Source organism: Syngnathoides biaculeatus, chromosome 10 (genome assembly GCF_019802595.1).
Source record: "Syngnathoides biaculeatus isolate LvHL_M chromosome 10, ASM1980259v1, whole genome shotgun sequence".
NCBI lineage: Eukaryota > Metazoa > Chordata > Actinopteri > Syngnathiformes > Syngnathidae > Syngnathoides > Syngnathoides biaculeatus.
Genome location: NC_084649.1, coordinates 16,790,947 through 16,812,867, shown reverse-complemented (window position 1 = coordinate 16,812,867; position 21,921 = coordinate 16,790,947). Strand labels below are relative to the sequence as shown.

Sequence of the window (21,921 nt, the reverse complement as noted above, 5' to 3'; positions counted from 1 at the left end):
TGAGAGCTTTGCAACAAACTAAAGGAACATCACAGGAATGATTCCCCAACCTAATTTCCCCAATCTCACAGAGATCCTCCCATTGCCCGAGCAGGACCACTTAAAATAATCATAAGCCATTTCGTGTGCGTCATTAAATCAGCCCCAACTTGAAAGCATTTATTTTGTTATGGAGGAGAAATGCGGGGACAAGATCTGCATTTCTTTAGCCCGTGCTTCAAGAAGTAGCAGTATCACATTATAGAATTCTTCTGTCTGTGGGGAAGACTCCCCCTCGGAGCCTGAGAAGACATTCACTTTGATATTTTCTAATTTCGACCCTGCAGGGGAGGTCCCTGCCTTGCCCTGCCGTGCTGGGGAAACGGTAGAAAGGACCTTATGGAAATGAGACGCATCTGAATTTCACAAAGCTATTATGCAGTTTGGATTAAAGTGCAAAAGTTAAAGGTGGACCCCCGCTATTTAGAGGGGATAGGGACGGAACCCTCCCAAGAACGGCGAAAATCTCAGAGTAAGTGACGCTCAACCGAAAAAGGTTTTGTCTGTAAATATCACAAGAAGGCAGGAGAAAAAAACTCTGTATTCAACAAGAGTACAGCCTGACTAAATACTCCCCCTCCCACCTTAATTTATAGGGAAACTTCGGTTATCATGATTAAACTATTTGAGAAAATCTGACTACAGCAAATCCGAATCGTACGAAAACCAATGCAATATTCACCAAAAAAAAACATATGACCGTAATTCCTTACCTACAGAGGGCACCTCGTTATATGCCTCACCCAGTACATTTTTAAAGGAAATACCATTTGGTACATACATGCATACACCGGAGCTGTGTAAAAGACGCAAGTGCCCACATTGAAACAGGAGATATTTACAAAGAAAGACGGTACGCAGAGAGTTTAACGCAAGCGCCCCTCTAAGAGGGACAGTTATAAAAAAAAATAAAAATAAAAATACCGGTAAAAATCAGTGCGACACGGCAGTAACACGCTAACACAGCGTTAACGGGCAGACCGGTAAAAGTCACTTCCTCGGCACATATATTCCACCGGTCACACTAACCTTTTCCGCTCGAGTGCCCCCTTGCCGTTGTTAGAAAAAATGGACAAATTAGCTGCATCACCGCATACACCGCAGGTTGAAAAAAGATGCGGTTTATAGGCTGGAAATTACGGTAATCTGATTAAATGGTTCATCAGTAAACAGTTCCTAGACAGTAATAGTTTTACGTATGATAAACCATGTACAATAAATAGAAAGGACTAATGCGATATGAATTGGATAAATGAAAATTTAACATCATGTTTACTTTTAGAGAGACTCTTATGGCGTATAAAGTATGTCGAAGAGCCATTTTTGTAAACAACAACAAGCTCTTTCTTGAATGTTTCTCAGCTTCTTTATCAAATGGCCAACACTTGTTATGTTGTGTAAAAAGGGAACAAAAGATGACACGGCGTATTCTACAACGCACGTTTTTAATCAAACACCCCTCCCTCGGTCATCATGGGGCAGTATGTCAAAGGTTTGGCCTCCAAACTAAAAGCATCCCAGTTTCACAAATTTCACCACGCTTTCTTTGACCCCCACGGAGGCTTATTCAGGAGTTAGATCAAAACTATTTTGTACTTGTCCATTGAATGGTACTACTATATAAGCCACCATGGGGCCATAGAAAAAGTGGCAAAAATAGTTTCGTCTGCTTTTATTTTGAAGTCCAGACTTTTGACAGGTCGTGTTAAGCTACTGTTGCGGGTATTTGCGGGCATACTGGGAGACTGGTTATTGCATTAAATGGTTGACAAAAGCTTGAATTGTGGAATACGCCTTGCCATCGGTTGAACACTTTGTACACAACGTATGAAGTCCTTTAAATGGATGGGGAGGACAATCCACACTAAATCAGAAACAAAAGCAGACTGAGTCTGGAGCGCATGGCACGGTGCATCAATTCCAGGAAACAAATGGTCGAGTCACATTTTGTTTTTTGGGAAGTAAACTAGGAATAATGTTGATGAAACAAGCTACTAAAAATTAATCGTACAAAAATTAGGACAAAAAAAAAAAAAAATGTTCCTTTGTGGTTCCAGGAATGGACGGTCAAGTTAAAGGCAAATCCCAAGATATGATTTGACTAATAAAGACAACAGATGAATCTTCAGCATCGTGCCTACGCTAGTCTCTCTCTCTCTCTCTCTCTCTCTCTCTCTCTCTCTCTCTCTCTCTCCTTTTTTTGAGCGCTGCGCCCACAGCACAACTGCAACCTTGAGCTGCCTACACAAGGCTGCACTGCATTCATTCGGAGCCCGGCGAGCAAACACGGAACGCGCTGTGTACTTTGGACAACAGCGCGGAAGCAAAAGAGCACAAAGAGCGGACAACACCCTCGAGGCCCGATGTGGTTTTACTCATTCAATATCATTAGCTTGAATAATTAGATTTTGCCAACATGGCATTGCTGCCCCGAGCTCATCAGATGCAAAGGCGTGTGATGCGTCTTCAGCAGGGCGTGTCAGGATGACTAATGTGCATCCTCTCGACAACAACCAATTAAACAATATCTTGTTGCAATTAAAATGCACTGCATGCAGGAGGTTAGGAATCCTCTACAGATAATTACAAAACAGTTCAATTGGACTATTAAAACAGAAACACTTCAGTTGGATATTAAAAAAACAGATTTGTGACTGGATAGATTGATCTTCAGCGTCATTAGGTACACGTGTACAGTGCAATCTAATCCAAAGTTTCTAAACTTTATCGAGCAGGGGCATGCATTTTACATTAGGAAAATTTTAGAGCACCCCACCAGACAAAAATGTCATACAAAGGTATGGAAATACAGTAGAGCGTATGCTGAAACAATGATGATCGCCTCAGTATATCCATCCACCCATTTTCTTAGCTGCTTATCCTCACAAGGGTCGTGGGGAGTGCTGGAGTCTATCCCAGTTGTGGGCAGGAGGCGGGGTACACCCTGAAATGGTTGAAAGCCTATCGCAGGACACAAAGAGACACAACAATCCAACTCAGAATCACACCTAGGGACAATTTAGAGTGTCTAATTAGTGTTGCACGTTTTTGTGATGTGGGAGGAAACCGGAGTGGCCGGAGAAAACCCAGGAGGGCTGGGATTGAACCTGGGTCCTCAGAACTGTGAGCCCAACGCTTTCCAGCTAAGCCACCGTGCCGCCCGCATCAATTTATTTCCTGTGAAATCAGGATCTGACTAGTTGAGAAAAAATTATGTACTCGCAGGAAGGCCCGACTTATGTTGCATGAGTGGCAACAGGTGAATCGTTAATCGTACCATTTGCCAGCTTGTGCAAAGAGCATTTAATTGTTCTGCCAAGCACTACATGCTAGCATCGATACACAAACAAAGATACATGACTTGAAGTTGATTAATACGTTTCTGACGAAGTAAGTGGAATTGGAAACATCCCATAGCATACAATGATTCACGATACATAAATATATGCCTTTGCCCACAAATATTTAAAATTTGCCACCTGGGAACCAACTCAAAGTACAGGAACTCTTATTCTACTATAATATGATAAAGGTTTAAAATCTGTGTGAATGTGGGCGTGGCCTAGTACAGAATAGGCCACCACACATCTGTGGATTAAAACAAATAATTCAACTCAATTAAACCTTTCGTCCACAAGCAAAATATTGCTTTCTGGCCTTAAAAATGCAGATTTCGGAAAACTCTCGGGGTTGAAACATTTCTGCAACTGTCACCTGTGTGTGGATGGGGAAAACTGTCCGCTGGCAAAACGTGTGCACTCGCTCAATTTAAACTGCATTCAACAGAACATGTAAAATAATGAATCGATTAATTCATGTTGTCACCCGGGCTCCATATATAAAATATGCGTCAAGAAATTGAGGAGTCAGCTAATGTGGATTTTTTCAAGCCTCAGATTGACCAAATTGTACTTGGGGATTGACAAAAATGTTTTTTGTTCTTTTAATCCTGCTGCATGTGAGGTTGTATTTTTTTTAAATCCAGAAAATACTTAGGTGGTTAGCAGTAGTCTTATCACTAATCTACACTAACACAGTAGTTAAGTCATAATTATGGTACATATTTGTATGACAAACAAGCTACAAAATCAAATAAAAGAACGAAGTAACCGAGTGTACTTTGTGTGATGATATTATTATGCTGTGCATTGCTCGTAAAACAAAATGTCATATCTACAGCATGTGCGTGGATCATCATAAACAGAGAATCCCATGTATGTTTTAAAAAATGACTGTGTACAGCATTTTAAATGTTTACAAATAAACTAAACCACTTTGTCCGGCTTGCCTGTGGATTATTAGCATTCAAGGGTGGAGTGAATAGAACACAAAATTCTCACACACAACAATTCTGTTGTCCAGTTCAAAGGTAGGCTGGGATCCTTAAAGATGACCCACAATTTTGTGAACAAAAAAGATATAATATAGGTAAAGTTTCCAACTCCCCCCCTCAGAAAAATGCACTCTTACTCTAAGAAATGATGATTTACCTTTTGTGTGATCCCCAAACAAGAATGAATGCTCACAACTGCACTTTGGGTGCACTGACTGTATTCAGACACAGTTGGAACAGACAAGATGGAAAAGACATTTCTTGACCCCCTCCAAAGAAACGTCTTATCAAGCACGTCTTACCTATACTTCATGCCGGTCCTCATGCTTTGTTCGCTGGAAGATGGCACACTCTGAACGGAAAGCTGCCCGAGACTGCGGGCCACCATGGCCACGGCTCGGAACTTGCTTCGCGTCCCTGTGCCAGGGCTGTTGGCGTTTTGTCTGTTGAGCCGGTCCTCCGTGGTGCGACTCACCCCGCCGCGGTGGTCGGTGCACACCAGTGAGACTTGCATCCTGGATCTGTCACTGTCCAACAATCAGAAGTATTCTTTCAAGTTGGGTGGAACAACTATGAACGAAATGCAAGTGTGAGACTCCTCTGGTCCGTGAGGGTGTTTGTTTGTAAAAGGTGGCCTCGTCCCTGTTTGTGTTAGAAATCACTTCCCACTTGATAAATGGACTGACAAGCTCACGACATTCCTGAGCCGCAAGGATAGGAGTGCAGATAAAAACTATAAAAAGTATGAATAAAGTAAAAACACAAGTATTTTCCTCTTGAGGATCTTCTCTGATTCCTCCGTGCGTAGCCTTCTGGCTTTTAATCAGATGCTCATGAGAGGCTGATGGGCAGATTTACAGTCCGGCAGTTTCCTTTCGAGGCTGAGCTTCAAGCTGGAGTTTTACACCTCACCGCTGGCTGCTCTTTCGAAACGTCGGTAATGTAAAGATCCAAACAACGACACAAGAGTCTTCTGATCTTCACATCTGCAGAGTCCACCTTGACAGTCTGGTCAGCTGCTGGAAATATATTCTCCCGCTCGACCTCATTGTCACCCTCTCACCGTCGACTCAGTTTAACTTCCAGTGCATCTGCCCGGCTTGCATTGAGCATGAAGCGGCACGGCGCACATAGGCAAGAGATGGGAAAGGAAAGAGGGAGGGGGGAGGGAAGTAATGCGGTGGGAGGGATATGAAAAGCACTACGAGGAGGAACAGTCAAGGCAGCGTGAGAGTGCAAGGCAATGAAATCTGTTGTGTAGACAAGAGCTCCTCTCAGAAAGGGTGCTGCATTATTTTTCTGTACACTTTTTGTGTCCAAGCGATGCCCTGCAGTGAGCTTGAACAAAAAGTGTCCCACCTAAAGAAAAGGCTTCCCCTGGTGTGCCCCATCAGCTTCGTCACGAGGGACTGTTCAACTGCCCATAAAATATTCATTATGTAACTTTATCTGTAACGATATATGCCAAAAGCAGGAGGGTGACAGACCGAAATGAGTCGCTGTTTGACTGAGATCATTGTGTGACGAGATAATAGATCTGGGCATGGCAAAATAAAAATCTAACAGGAGGACTGCCTGCTCATGGCAAAGTGATCTGGACAACCGCCAATAATCAGAAGATATTGTCAGACAGGTTCGGGAAACGTTCGTGCGAAGCCCAAGGGTGTCTACGAAGAGCATCTATGGAAACCCAGATTTTTCCGTTCAAACTATCCACAGCTATTCACTGCCAAACTTACCTTTTCGTGCAGTTATACCACAAGATAAAGTCAAAAAACCCTGATAAACTGCAAAGTAGTAACCGATAGAGGTTCCTTGAAGACGAAGACGCACGAGATAGGCTTAGATGGAAAAAAATGACACGCTGTGGTGACCTCTAATTGGGACAAGCCGAAAGGAAAAGAAGAAGAAGGGGTCTTCAATTTCTCAAGTTTTCACCAGTCGCGGAATGGCTCGATCCTGGAGTTTTACTGTATTTTACACTTCAATGTTGGGCCAAAGTCCGCATTGATAATATTTCCTACATTGAAATTTCATTTGCAATCCAAGCAAAAGGAACGCAGCCTTCTCAATCTGATGCTAACAGTACTAAATACAAAACGTTAGAACATGAAACAACTAATCTATAGCGTTGCTACTAACAGCAAGTACCTACTGATTTAAAAAAACAATAGCAGCATTCTTGGTGACCCGCTTAAATGGTTAGAATACAACATTGACCAGATTATGAAAGTAAACACCGGCGTAATTGGGCTGGATGCAACAGAGGCTGCAGATTGACGTGACGAGTGGATGCGCCGCACGCTCCCAGTAATCTAATACCCAAGCTTATCTAAGTGGAGCAGCTAGTGTGGCAAGCAGATAATTAAACGAGATGCCATCAGGAGCAGATGTGGCAAGTGAAGCATTCATCGAGGCCGTCTCCATCAATGGAATCTGGCAGGCGGACTGCTGCTAACAGAGCTCGATTCTTGAAATTCGGACCTTTTTTCTGTCTCGTGGCCTTAAAGAGAACCCGCTACAAAAGGCTTTAAATTTGACTGAAATTGGATTTTGGAATTGACACAGTAGCCTGGCAGAGAAGCCACACTCCAGAGAGGCTTCCTGCGTCCCACTTACCTTCAAGTAATATGAGGGTGGGGGGCCCCCATACATCATCATGAATGAAGGCTGCTATCAACAGGCAGCATCACATTATGGTGAAGAAATCCATTCACTCTCAAGGCTGTTCTGCATCACAAGTTGGCGTGCAGAGTCGCAACAACGGTGGCGGAATCGTGACGCCGTGTTCAATTCCGCTCACCTCCAGGGTCCCGGGAGTCGTCGCGTGCAGGGGATTTTATGCGCGTTGTTGGGGGAAGGCCACGGACAAGAGCAAAGGACTACACCGATACAAAAGTGGCAAACGTTGTAAGATGCAATTAATATGCTTGTTTTGGCATGGATTTACGCTTCAGGCACCACAGCCAGATCCAAATTTAATGCCAGCAGGCTGCATGATTATGGCCAAAATAATAATCGCCATTGTTTTGATCCATATTGTAATCGCAATGATTAACAACAGGAGGTAGGGTGGCCAGGCCAGCAGTCTCTGTCCGCATCTGCTACCTCTAATTAGATTTTTAAGACGCTACCGTCCCTGGGAAAATATTCACCTCTAAAAAAAATTAAAAAAGTACCCTTTCAGTGGTGGAGGGAACTGTACGAGTTCAGAAGATTCAGAAGAGACAAAGAATCCATGTTTGGTTCGTTCACGCCATGGTGAAAATGGGACATTTCGGCCCTCTTTGTGTTGAGCCGAAGAAACAGCAGGGAGGGAGGCAAAGCTTACGCGGTGGCGTCACGCAGAGAACGGTACATCACCCACATGACACATGCTCTCCTCAATGTTGTAGGCAGTCATATAGTAGTTTTCTTTCAGCTTGTCCCTTTCGGGGCTGCCACAGGGTGTCATCTCAGATGAATGCACATATATGTTTGGCACAATTTTTACGCCGGATGCCCTTCCTGACGCAACCCTTCTCAGGGAGTGGAGGCCCCAGTGGGATATGAACCCACAACCCCTGGTTTACCAAACCAGTGCTCTAACCACTGAGCTATGGGGCCTCCTTGTAGGCAGTCATATACAATACATAAAAACACAGTTCAGATACTTTTACTATATTCTGTCGTGCCAAAACACAAAACCTTCAGAAGGTCAACTTTTACATTCACGTGGAGAGTGAAAACATTTACTTAAAGCTTATATAATTTTAAGTCAGTGTCAAAGACTTGGAAAAAAAACCAAAAGAAAACATCTACAAAATATCAATTGCAGAAATGAGCTCGGCCATTTATGAGTCAGAAAACAATGCCAAGTAAGAATAAATATGTAAATAATTTCAATGTTTTTTTTTTCTTTCCCCTCCTGCGGGCATGAATGGCCTTCCATATATCTTGCCCTTGAATCATACTATGCAAATCCAGTCTTACATTACTGGGCTTGAATAAAAAGTTCCAGTATTCTAGTTTTGTGTCTCGATCACAGGAGTCAAACTCAAGGCTCGGGTCCAGATCCGGCCCGCCACATGATTTTTTGTGTTACCAAACATGAACAATGGTTAAATATCCCCATTAACGTTGATTTCTGATTTCAAAAACTAGTTCATAAATTTCTTGTGTTAATAGGATGAGGCGATTGAAGGTTTTTATGGTTTTCAAAGTGGCCCTCTGAGGGAAACTGTAACTACAATGACTGTAACTACGACAAAAATGAGTGTCAAACTGGACTGGTCTAGATAATCAGGGTTTGTTTGAACCCCAGGGTTTTTTTCTTGAATCTCATCTTTTCAGGATGGTAGCACCCATCCTCAATCTGCCGTCTCAGCTACTCCCTACACCAGTTGCGTCCACTAACATGCATGTGGTATGCTGTGCATTCACTAATAAATTGGACAGACACAGTCTCGGCTTTAATTACTTGTGCTGAGACCACTTATAACAACAGCGGTTATAATAAGATATCAACTCACAGGTTCCTATAGGTGTGTAGACACGAACAAAGAATCCCATCACACCACTCGTCAGTAGCACTGGCTTGTTCATTTTCACACATGCGGTCCTGCACTTTGTTGAAAAAAATGACGAGTTGCACTTGCCAATGTGAAGCCGCAGCCGCACGTTTATGAACATCTCACGTTCTTTCACATTAATTTACATTTACTCATTGAGTTATGTTTTATTCTAATTCATGTTTTGCTATTTGAACAGTAATCCCATGTACAACTGATACATGGTTAATTTTGTGTTATATTTTTCCAATTACAAGGGGGTTTCGGTATGTGCATGTAAAACTGGCAGAGCTCAGTACCACCAACCAGGTTGAGAACCACAGGTCTCGAAACACTATCCAGTATACGGAACCCATGTTAAGTCATTCCTGATTCCAAAAGGTCTTTTGTTGTATCTTTATTGATCTGCATCTGAAAATCTGCCTATTCATTGAGCTGCGGTGCAATGGAGAATAGATTTATCAATATAAGCATGCATCATGCGATAGGCAAGCGATCAATCACCTAAATGAATCAACAGAAGAGCCATTTTTCATTCAACGCTTCCTTTGGGCGTTTTATCCGACCGAGTGACTCCTACAAGCAGACTGCATCGCAACCGCCCTACCATTTTCAATATTCACTGATAATGAAGGGCATTATACATGGAATGGTTTTCTTTTGTAATTAATATTTATACCAGGAGTTAGTGACTGACTGCAAGGAAAATATGAAAACAGAGCAAATAGCAAATATGTTCAATAAACCATCGTGAGATCATCTCCTCAAACAAAGTGCAGTCGTGGTAACAGTTACGCGGGTATGAACTACGGTCTGGAGCTGTAGATTCATCCATGAATGTACACAGGGATACATCTTGGAAGGCATATCCTTGGAGGGCATGCACAAAGAACTTCTCTATGCGCTAGCCAGACGTCCAGTGACTGCTGTAGAGCCAAAGACCCAGTTTGAGGCCATATGTTGGTGCCGTGTGCCTTGGCTTCTTTGCCTAGCCTCATGTGACTGCACTACATCTTGGCTGATGAAGGCACTGACGCTATCAACCGGTTAACCTGATCCCCAGACTTTATTCCAATGAAGCAGTCTAGCATAACATGACTGGATCAGGAGATCCACATCCATTTCAATGGAACAGGTCAAGATCTTGTAAGCAGCACATGCATGTGCATGGTGGCCAGACACAAAAAAGTTGGGAGGAGCATTTTAAATTTTTTTTGCACAGCCGGGTTAGGTTATAACCTATGTTAGCTCCCTCTATGTAGAAGAAGGGGACCAATGAGACCGGGGGATTTCCCAGTAAGCGTCTGTTACGTACCGAGAGTTCCCCTGTTAGTAACGCACACGCATTATTCACCAGGACACTTTTCAGCACGGGGAAGCGCTCAGACTGTCACACCGGTCAAAGGCTTTCACTCAGGAAGAGGGGTAGAAGTTTGGAGGAAATGTCAATAAGATGCAGGGCGGTGGCTGTGTGAAAGAGAATAGAGAATAGCCACAACAGGTGTGAGAACTTTAAAGTCACTTTTCCAGCCTTGTTCAGTTGACAGCAATTAACATGAATGTGGTCATGCATGTCGTGCCACAATGTCACAGCATTGATGTCTCATCGGGAATATGGAAGTAAATATGTGCCACCAGGAATGAAAATGAATGATGTAAAATTCACTGTTATTTCAAAGTGATCACATTTTCAATAGCTGTATATTAGTTTCACTTTTCAATGTTAACAAATTTGCCATTTATAAAAAGTCAACCTTTACAATTCAAACAATATTTTCAGTTTCCTGAGATTCAACTGGCTGCAATTCACTGTCTGAAATTCACCGTCTAAATTCAGTGTGAAGAAGACAGGGTTACTTCGGGTCAGAACCCAACACCCGGCCAATCCAGCCAGTTCAATTTCAGACAGCGCCTCCTCCCCGTTAATACTGCAGCTGGGATAGGCTCCAGCACTCCCCGTGACCATTGTGAGGATAAGTGGTGAAGAAAATGGATGGATAGATGGATTATCTACCATTACAAAAGGAAATTTGACTTTCCAAGATTTCTTTAAACAAGTAAACATAGCTATACTCTCACCAATAGTGTACTTATACTACCTTAAGTTTAGAATCATGTTATTTTACCTGATCTTACTATTTACCAGTCATAAAGAATTTGATATTCATGGAGAAATAGTTGACGTGAAACGCTTTAACGCAAAAACTACCATGGAAGAAAAAATAGCTTAGCAGCCAAAATGAGGATATTTTGCCTTGACTTGGGATTCGATGGTGACCGGAGACACCAGCGACCAGTCTCGTGAGTTTTTCCTCAACGTGAGTTGTTTGCCTTGCCTGGCACTGGTGTTTTGATGTTATAAATTTACATTCTATTTAATTATGTCGTTGGACTTTTATGTAGTACAATATTACTGCTATCTTTCTTATTAAAAATGAAAAAAAAGGGGAGGCTGGAACAGATGAATGTAATTTCCATTTATCTGCTGGTGAAAGATCATTTACAAGACACGAGCGTTTTGGATTATGAGCATGATCACGGAATGAATTAAACTCATCTTTCAAGGCACCAACTGTAATTAATCATGTATAGATTGTAGTTTTTGTCATGTATTATTGTTTTTGAGGCCTATTTTTCTCCAGGGAGATAGCAGTTGGTACAGTGAGTACAATTTATGTACCAGTCATTGTGATCAAAGAAGTGCGTGTACATATACAACAGTTTCTCTCCTCTTCCTCCCCCCCGCATTGTAAATAAAATGGGGGCCCTATCGCTGCTCTGCATTTTCTCACATGATTGTCTGAAGGATTTTTTTTAGCAGCTCAGTAGATTTTCAGACAACCACCAAACAGGCGCTGAGAGTACATCATTTGAAACAACGTACACGTGTGTGCAGTCGGATTTCGTGATTCCAAACTGAGATTTATCATTTTGTAATCCTCAGAAAGATGACAATGCAGCCTTGATTGCAATGTGCAGTTCTTATTCAAATTTTGCTTGCCGGCAAGGATATAAAATGAGTTGTGCAACGCCCTTGTGGGAATTCTGAGTCACCTGAAGCACGTGTAGCTGATTAGCAGTTTAACACATGCATTTTACGTGGTTATGTAAATAATAGCATCCAATTATATTTTGCATATTCTCGTGTCAAACAATAAATTAATTCCATTTTTCCTGGAGCACTCCAAAGAGTCCATCTTATAACACGGTTTGGTGTCATCATGAAAATATCTTTTATTAAACTGTGCCTAACACTATTTGAATAAGAAAAGTGGAACCGCTGATTCTTTTTTTCCAGGCCGGAGTAGTCTGTCTGCTTTTCTCCCAAAGTCACCTTGTTTGGGAAAAGGTTTATTTTAACACTGAATAGAATAAGTGCTGTAGAAAATGGATGGATAGCCATGCTATAATTTGTTGATATAGCCAATATATTGCATTTTGCCCAATTCCTTCGTTTTAATTGACAGTTAATCAGGTGACAGTGTAAAACAAGGAGAACTGCGAGCGCCTCCGGTTAATTTCATGGATCCAGACATGACTTCTTTTGGTTGTCCTGACGTATCTAGGCCTTCCATGGAAACAGAGCAGCCATATAGTTAGTTCATTCATGTTCAGTGTCTAGTGGGAGCGCTGTAAATTGCGACACATTGCGAGAGGAATAACAAATTGAATGCAAATACATAAGCGGTCCTGCAACAGTATATTTGACATATTGGCTATGTTAATCCCAAATCTCGAGTTAACCCTTTCCGGGCAGGAGTTGCAAATTTGCAACAGGTTTAATATAGTCGGCGGAGACGGGGAGAACATGCTAACTCCACACAGGCAGTTTCGGGATTGAACCAAAGACCTCATAACTGTGAGGCTAACGCTTTTCAACTGCTCCACTGTTCCGCTATGCCAGATAATGTTGCCTAAATGTATTTATTTTTTACTAAAAGCTCAGTTTATGTAGTGTAAAACAACCCCCTAAGAAACGCATAATCACACAAAGTCCATAATGACAATGAAGGCTATTGGTTTTCTTCTGTGTATGAAGAATCCATTTGGCGTGGCAAAATTTTGCCAAATCTCCGCTGCCCTACCATAATGAGGCCACCGCGGAGCGCGTCCGGGAAACAGGAGGAGGTACAGCTCATGCAACTGACCCCTACTCCTTTTCCGTGCAAGTGGCATGCAAAGAGAGGGACGCCCGTTTAATTGACAGGGCGTTTAGAAGCCACTCTGACCACAGAGGGAGCGCTGTCACGAGTACTCATCCTTCAGCACAACGGCAGCATTATCTCTAAAAATAGGCACTGGCGCTTTGAATCAGTTTTACAACAGCGAGCGTGGGCCCAATGCAAAGAGCACCCACGGCGTCAGAGTGGAAGATGGGTGGTTAAAAAAAAAAATGTAGATTGTTGCTCATGTCACTTGCTTGCTTTGAGGATGTAGCATGGAAAGTTGCAGTTGCAGTAATTCCCAACCACTGTGCCATGAGAGACCATAAGGAGTGCGGTGGGAAATTATCCACTTTGACCTACCTAGTCAAAAACAGTTGTTTAGTATGCCTATCCATCCTAGCCATATATATGCAGAACTATAAGACTAGACGGCAGAAGCTACTTACTGACGGTAACTTGACCACCCAACTGTCATTCATTCATCAGAAGGATTGTACACCAAGTACATTTTGGAGTAACTTGAGACCAGATTGGCTTATTACACAAATGGATTCCTCTCAACTCCGCACATAAGTTATACAACATGGAACTATTGCACTGTGTGCGAAGCTAGTTTCAATCCAATTTATTTACTCTACTAATTTTATATTTTGTCCATTTATGTCTACTAGAGCGAAAAACAGCATTTGGAGTAAACTGTACAGCCTCAATATGTAGTGATGCACTAACTGGACTTACCAAGTGACTTCAAGAGTTTTGGACATTTTTTTTTGTATTGAGTTACGGGCGCTAAATGGTAGCATAGAAGTCAACAACAACAACAACAAAAAAGGATAATTCTAAAAAAAAAAAACGAAAAGAGCCTTGCTTCAATGTGTTTACTGGCTTTCCCACACTTTAAAGTTTATAAACAAAAGAAATTACACTTTGTCTATTTAATCAAACCACATAACTTATGAAGGTCTGTTATCGCAATGCCAACACGCAATGCAAAATGGCCATAGATGGTTAACAGAACTTTTGAGCGACAAATATTTGAACATGAGCAGTGTAATATATGTAGCCAGACAAAACAGTAATCTAATTTCTTAGTACTTGGCAAAAAGTTACTACCGTATTTTTCGCACTAAGGCGCACCTTCAATGAATGGACTATTTCAAAACTGTTTTCATATATAAGGCACACCGCATTATAAGGCGCATAGAATAATGCTACAGCAGAGGCTGGTGTTACGTTATGTATCCACTAGATGGAGGTGGACTAAAGGCTCAATGTTGATCCATATATAAGGCGCACCGTCTACTTTTGAGAAAATTTAAGGCTTTTAGGTGCGCCTTCTAATGTGGAAAATACGGTATTATAACTTAATTATTGACTTACTTGTCTGTGAAACTGTCTTTGCCAAAGGTGCACACGCAAGAAAAAAAACAAAAAAACAATGGGCATGGAAGCATGAAACTATGACGCAAACCATTTCATTATTGACATTCTATTACTTATGAATGTCTTTAAAAAGAACACAATTCCATTCCATTTGGACAAAATAATTGATAATCATTTATAAATGTAACCAAACAAAAATCCTTGAATTCTTACACAACCCCATTGAAGAGAATGGATTATTTCAGTCCTTACAGTTCACCTATTTTTATACCCAGCCATTTCCTTTTTTTTTTTTTTTTTTATTACATCTGGATGGTGTTACTTCACCTGCTGCAGATAATACTACTCTCGTAGTCTACCCTGTACCATTGGATAAGAAAGCTTCGGTGGAGGTATTGGGCCAGGATATCAAGTGTGGCAGAAGGTGATTACGAGAACAAGTGGAGCACATACCCAGGATTAAAAGCTCGATCCTCTGTGTGAGTCTGCCAGCTGTTCAACTGAAGGTTTAACTTCTACTTTCTCACAGAGGGAATCAGTCAGGATATGAGGAAACCCGGCAATGGGGGGAGGGGGAGCACTGCAGTGTGGGTGTATTCGTGTGTGACAGTGTGAGTGGGTTTAAAGGAGTTAAAAGAAAGTGACGTGATGTCCAACTGATTGACAGCGTTGACTGACATGTTCAAGCGCATACTGAAATGCTGTCTAAGCGTTCCTAATATCTGTCAGGACAATTACTTCAAAAAAAAAAAAAAAAAAAAAGTACATTTTTATAATAATGCATTAAAATGTCCTCACAAACAATGCATCATATAAGCTGCTGTTATAATAAAAAAGCTGTTTTCCCACTGATAAACAAGCACGCGTTAGAAAGAAACTAAATAATTCCCACAAAATGCTATTGTTATAACTATAATTGGGAAGCACGGTGGATCAGCTGGTAAAGCGTTGGCCTCACAGTTCTGAGGTCCCGGGTTCAATACCGGACCCACCTGTGTGGCATTTGCATGTTCTACTCATGCCTGTGTGGGTTTCCTCCCACATCCCAAAAATAGGCAACATTAATTGGACACTCTAAATTGCTCTTAGGTGTAATTGTGAGTGCGGCTGTTTCTCTCGATGGGCCCTGCGACTGGCTAGCAACCAGTTCAGAGTGTCCCCCACCTCCTGCCCGTTGACAGCTGGGATAGGCTCCAGCACTCCCCGCAACCCTCATGAGGATAAGCAGCTAAGAAAATGGATGGATGGATAACTATAATTATTATGTTGCTGAGATGGGTCAATAAGTCGCAGCACAACTGATTCTTATACACACCATTTTCTAACAACAATAGTGGCAAGCTGCACATTTTGAAGTGAAAAAGTACTGGTGAATTCAAAACAAAAACATTTAAGTTCTTAAGATAAATTTGGGATTAAAAAATAGCATTTTCAATAGGAATCTTTTGTTGCAAAGAACAAATGTGTTTGTCTAAATAATATCCTCCTACATATTCATTGAGGTGCATTCCCAATAGCCAAATTAGCTTGAAAATAATAAAATGTGAATGGCACAAAATGATAAATGTACCCAGTTGCTAATATGAAATAAGTCTCTTGGCCTATTAAAAAAAGACAGAATAAGAGTACTTGTGGGAACTCCTGAAACGACGCAAGAGACGCACTGGTCGCATCTGTGAGCAGCCATCGCCTTGATTCATAATCCTCCAGAGGGCACGAGAGCCCTCCCCGCAGACGCGTGCAGCCGAGCTCAAAAGGACTCGTCTTTGCCGCCGTCCCCGATAACGCAGTGGGACAGTCGGAGAGCTGAGATATGCAAAAAATAAATAAAATTAAAAAAAGAGGACAGGGAAGCCCTCTGTACTTATGTAATGTAATTATGTAAGGCAAGTTATGCCTTTTGGCAATTCATTGGAACATATTGCATTTTCACAAAAATAGGTGAACTGTAAGGACTGAAATAAAATGCCAAAATAAATCCCTAAATGAAGCTTCAACTCACTTTAAAATGCTTTCTTGGCACCAAAATGCCACAAGATGGTGCAAAAGAAATCCTACTGTATTCTACAGTGCTGACCTGAGCAAAATAAAAAAAAAAAAAATTTTTTTTTCAGTGAATAAGGACTAATAGGTTTAAAAGAAAAACAGCTTGCAGGTATCAGAAGAGCATATGCATGGTATTCTCATTTTTCCACAGATTTAATCAATTCCAGGGTCTAATTCTTACAATCATATAATTTTTGCTCGAGAAGTATGAACCACTTTCCACTATCTCCAGGTCTGTTTTTTTTTTTACCATCACAGGTGTCATTTGTTTTAGCTAACCCAGAAAAAAAACCAAACATCGTTTTAGAGTTCATCCTCAAGATGCTCACTGTGCTGAAGTCTCAGTAGATAATTTCAGTGCAACTTCAGAGGCATAAGTTTCCAGAAAAAGACCCAACACAAGGAGCTTTCCAGTGGGCCGTAGTTGCCAAAGTATAATTAGTCATTTACTCGAGAGGAGTAGAAACACACACACACACACACACACACACACACACACACACACACACACCACACACACACACACACACACACACACACCAATGGGTTGCATAACAAGGTGTCCTTAAAGCAAAGTCGCTGGATGCACACCTCGGGGACAAGCTCACTAATGTGAAGAGTGGCAGGAGCTGAACAAGCTGTCATCTTCAGGGTAAAAATCACCAGCCAGTCTATGGCCAGAGGAAACCATTGCATGATGAAAAGTTGCAAGGGAGAAATGCTCCCCACAGCAAAAATGGTATTGTTACCATGCAAATGTGATGATAGCATGTTAAAACATATCAAATATGATTGTTATGATGTAATTAAGTTTAGCTTCTGATTAGTTAATGTTTCCTCTGCCATGTGGAAGGCTCAACACACTTACGTGTGAATTTAGACTAACGTCCCCTTTGTTCAAACCAGCAAAATGCGACAAGGCAAGTCGTGTTGTGTTTATGACAATTTAATCTCACACACATCAACGCAACAAAATAGCTAACACAAAGTAGCCGTTCAAGAAAAGAGTAGTTGAGTCGCACCAGCAAAAAGTCACTCATGTTGAACGAGTGTTCCCAAAAAAGCAAATGTTCGTCCCAGCGGGTATTCCAAGTTAGCGAAAGTTCCAGCTAGTCCAAAAAACGAAAGGCGGCAGGCGTCCGTGCAGTTAGTTTTCCTACCAGTGTAGAGTGCCAGAGCAGCGGTGAGGTCGTGAAAAGAAGCCTCGTTGTCAGTCTTTCTTGTCCTTATATAGGTAATCCTTGAAACTTTTCAGACTTCCGTGTCACAAAGGACACAAAGAGTTCATGTCACACAGACCCAAGAGCATTAGAGGAAACCGTGTAACATCACAAGGACTTAAAAGTATGAAAGAAAACAGTGTCATAAAGACAACAACTTGAAACCTATCCCAGCTGTCAACGGGAAGAAGGTGGTGTACACTCTGAACCAGTTGCCAGCCAATCGCAGGGCACAGAAGAAAAACAATTGCACTCACAATCACACCGAGGGGCATATTTAGAATGTCCAATTAATGCGGCATGTTTAGGGGATGTGGGAGGAAACCCACCCAGGCACGGGGAGACCATGCAAAGTCCACACAGACGGGTCTGGGATTGAACTCGGGACCTCAGAACTGTGAGGCCAACACTTTACAGCTGACCCACCATCCCGCCAGTTTTGTTTCGTGTGCTGTAATTCTTCCAGCCAGATGTAGAGAAAAAGCATGTCAGTTGCAGAGCACATACGGCCAAACCAACATTCACACAAATGGACAATGAAGACTGTTCAATAAGCATAACGTGGTTGTTTTGGAATGTGGGAAGGAGCAGGGGTACTCTAGGAATATGCATGAAAATGCCAAACAGAGACATTCCAAAGTTGAATTTGCGATTCCAGTTTAAATATCACACACAGTCAGTGTTTGATTTATTTTCTATTGTGTATATTTCTGACTAAACTCACATTAAAAAAAACAAAATAGGACAGTTGTCACAATGTGATAACATTGTGGCAGACTGAGCCTAAAATTTAAATTGGCAACCAAATCAGAGACTTGAGCATTACAGAAGGATGTCAATGACAGCTGTTGAAATTGTCACGCGTGAACAATTACAAGAAAAACAATTCCAAAAAGTAAATCTGCAGCAATTCCCTCTTCTTGGGCCGAAAAAGCCTTCCTCCGACTTGAAGATTTTGACAAGCTGTCAGATTAACCCAGACAGAAAAATCTCAAACGCGAAGACGAGCCAAGTCACAAACACCCAAACATCACTTCCCACTTGTGGTGCAAAGAAAGCCGTGCAAGTGCAAGTGCTTAGTAAAAACAGAACTGAACAGGTGAAGATGAAGAACCACCAGCAGCAGAACTCCACTGTTTCCAGCGGTGGCTAAAAATAGGCCAAGAGAGGGATTGCCTGCAGATAAACAATCAATGGTTCCCTAGGCTGAAACACGTGCACGTATACTTCTGCTGAGAGCAACAAAAAACTGCAATTCTCTGGAATGAATGAAAAGACGGCTAAGGTGTTTTGTGCTAGGGGATAAGGACACGAGCCCTTCTGGCAAAATGGAAATAAATGAAATTGGTGCATGATTGATGCCCATCCCAAAAAATGTTTAGAATTTCCAAAAAATATCACAGCATGGTGGCAAAGCACTAAATTTGTCTAAATGAGGTTTCTTAACCAACCTCAAAAGAGTTCCCTGGAGCCAAGATGACACAGGATGGCACTAAAACAATACTTCTTTTTAACCCCAAAATAGCCGTGATTGTAATGGATAGGCTCAACCACAACAAAATCACCAAATAGTCATATCTTGATATTGCAGAGGGAACGTGATATTCAGAAGCTCCTTTTAACACTGCCGCAAAAAGATACCATAACACCCGGCCTACAGAGCGCACCTAGTTATAAACCTCATCCAGTACATTTGTAAAAGAAATACCATTCGGTACATACATACGCTGCAGCTGTGTAAAAGCCACAAGTGAACACGTTGAAACAAGAGATATTTACAAAGAAAGATGGTACACAGAGAGTTTAATGCTAGTGCCACCGCGCTAACAGGGCTGGACCGGTAAAAGTCATTTCCTCGGCACGTGTATTCCACCGGTCCCACTCTTACCTTTTCCACTCAAGTGCCCCCTTGCTGCCGTCAGAAGAAATGCATAAATTAGCAGCATCACCGCATAAACCGCAGGGTTGAAAGCGTGTGAAAAAAAGTCACGCCTTATAGGCCGGAAATTGCGGTACATTTTTTCCCCAGTCTTGTCCACCCTATGTTGTTGTTGCTTGTAAATGGCACCGACATAGAACCGCGTGAGGGGAAGAGATGAAGTTGATCTGACGAATTTTGAGGCCTTCTGAGGAAGCATCACACCCATATCTGTCAATCAAATCACTGCTGCAGAGCATCTTTTTGAGTTGAGCAAGAAGCTGCACGTGAGGACTGTAAGCCATTAGGAGGAAAGTCTTGGGAGTAAAGGCTGGAGAAATAGGTAAGAATAGATAACACAGAAATGGCAAAAAATAAAAATAAAACAATACAGGACATTTCTGGAGCTTCATTTTTGCCAATTGACTGTTTGTGGCATTCTCTAAATCAGTATTTTTGATAAGTTGCTAAAACAACAGTTTTGGGTTTAGTGCTGCAGGGGGTGGGGGGGGGGGACATAAACACATTCTCACAAGGACACCTGACAGGACAAAAAAAAAAAGTCAAAAACAAAAAGTATGAATTTATGAACATTTTGGTGACAAGATCTCTCTGTTGAAAGCTACGTGCTTCAATGGAACATCATCGCCCTCTAGCGGCTTCTAGCTACTAATGAAAGGAGGCTGTCAAAGATGGACCATAAATGCTGAAATAATTTAACCTGTTTCAAAAGTGAGTGAGCTAGACCCTTGCAAGCGAAGCCCCTGCCACCCCCTGGACAGGTCACCGTCCTCGTGCGGACCACATATAGATAAACAATAATAAAATATAACCTTCAATTAACCTATCATGCATTTATTTTTTGGTATGTGATACAAAGGACCTACATTAAACCTCAGAACCAGGAGTTAAGACGTTCATAAAAAAATAAAAATAATCTCAAAACGGGCCAGACTGGGTGCATGCTTTTGTGTCACCTGGTGTCAAAATATGATAAATGCATCTGGGTAGGAATAACTGAGAAAAATCTCTGTCACAGTTAAGTAAAACAGCCTCATAAGGAGTCCACAAAAACAGTTGACGGAACATGTAGGAAGGGTTATGGTTAAAACGGCTATCGTATGCTCGTGCGAGTGACCAAATGGGGATCATTACCATGTCCATTAGAGGATGTGGCAACAAAGATCCATATTTCCAACGTCCATGTAGCTCAAATCGGAGACACGCTGCTTCTCGTCTGGCCCCACACAAATCAAACTGTCTGCTTTTGCTTTGCCATAATGAACAATGGGACATCCTGCACCGCCGCTGTAGATACTGCGACGCTTGTGATGGTGTCGTGTGGAACGGCACCGCGTCACCTTTTATGTCAGCGTCTGCTTGGTTAAACTTGTGTTTGTGAAATAAATATTTTTCCTGGTGGGCTGCAGATTTTTAATCCCAAAAAGTTTCAGAAACACTGCTGTAAAGGATCTCACGAGTTGTACTTCATGTTGTAGCCAGTGAGTGGACAGTTTGTTTTGACAAATGAATGATTAGATTAAATACATGAGAGTAGAGTAGTAGTAGAGTAAATTATTTATGCTGCCACTAACAGTGGAAGGGTATATCTGTCATCTTAAAAAAGGTGAAAGATAAATGAGCTTCTGTGACATACAAGCCTCAATGACTGCTCAAGACTCCCCTTGCAGCCGAGCACATAAACACTCTGGTCAGTGATCTGTAGCAGCAGCAGCAGCAGCAGCACTCATGCCTAAATTGATTTGCAATATGCAAACGACTTTAATGCAAGCAGGCAACTGCAGTGTGGGTTGTCCCTGGATGAAAAAAGTAATTTCCTGCCTTGATGGTAGCCCCACTAATTCAAATAATTTTCTCCAAATACTCTTTTTTTTATTATGCAAGATCTTTTCAGCTGGTATTCAATACAAATACCAATATTTAAATAAATGACCCATGGTTTTTGCACAAATTTGCATTCATTAATTTTGATTGGGAAAAAAAAAAGGAACAGCGAGTCAGCTCCTCCGTAGTGTTATTTATAATGCCAAGTTGGCTCATTTGAGAACAATGCAAAAAAAAAAAAAAATTATAATAATAAGACAGTCATGTCCAACGTACACGGAAGCGTGTTGCGGCCACACAAACTTCAGTAAACCTCTTTGTGACTGATTTTTTTTTTTTTTTAATATGTATTGTTCTCAAATGAGTCCAATGCGTATTTAAAAGAAGAAAAACCGCTGGGATAGGCTTTAGCCCCCGTACA

At 41.6% G+C, this 21,921-nt stretch overlaps 1 protein-coding gene and 1 non-coding gene across 7 annotated transcripts in view; both read right to left on the bottom strand.

Moving 5' to 3' along the window:
* Positions 1-21,921, bottom strand: part of kcnab2a (potassium voltage-gated channel subfamily A regulatory beta subunit 2a) — a 92,668-nt gene that overhangs the window by 27,913 nt on the left and 42,834 nt on the right. Inside the window, exon 1 of one of the 6 annotated variants that reach the window (XM_061831941.1) lies at positions 4,675-5,531. The exons of the other annotated variants lie outside the window; for them this stretch is intronic. Coding sequence (XP_061687925.1) covers positions 4,675-4,886 — 212 coding nt within the window. The 5' untranslated portion in view covers positions 4,887-5,531. Of the gene's footprint in view, positions 1-4,674; positions 5,532-21,921 lie in introns of those variants that run through there. 6 annotated transcript variants of the gene reach the window in all.
* On the bottom strand, positions 7,906-7,978 carry trnat-ggu (transfer RNA threonine (anticodon GGU)). The gene has a single exon. It is a non-coding gene; the product is annotated as a tRNA-Thr (tRNA).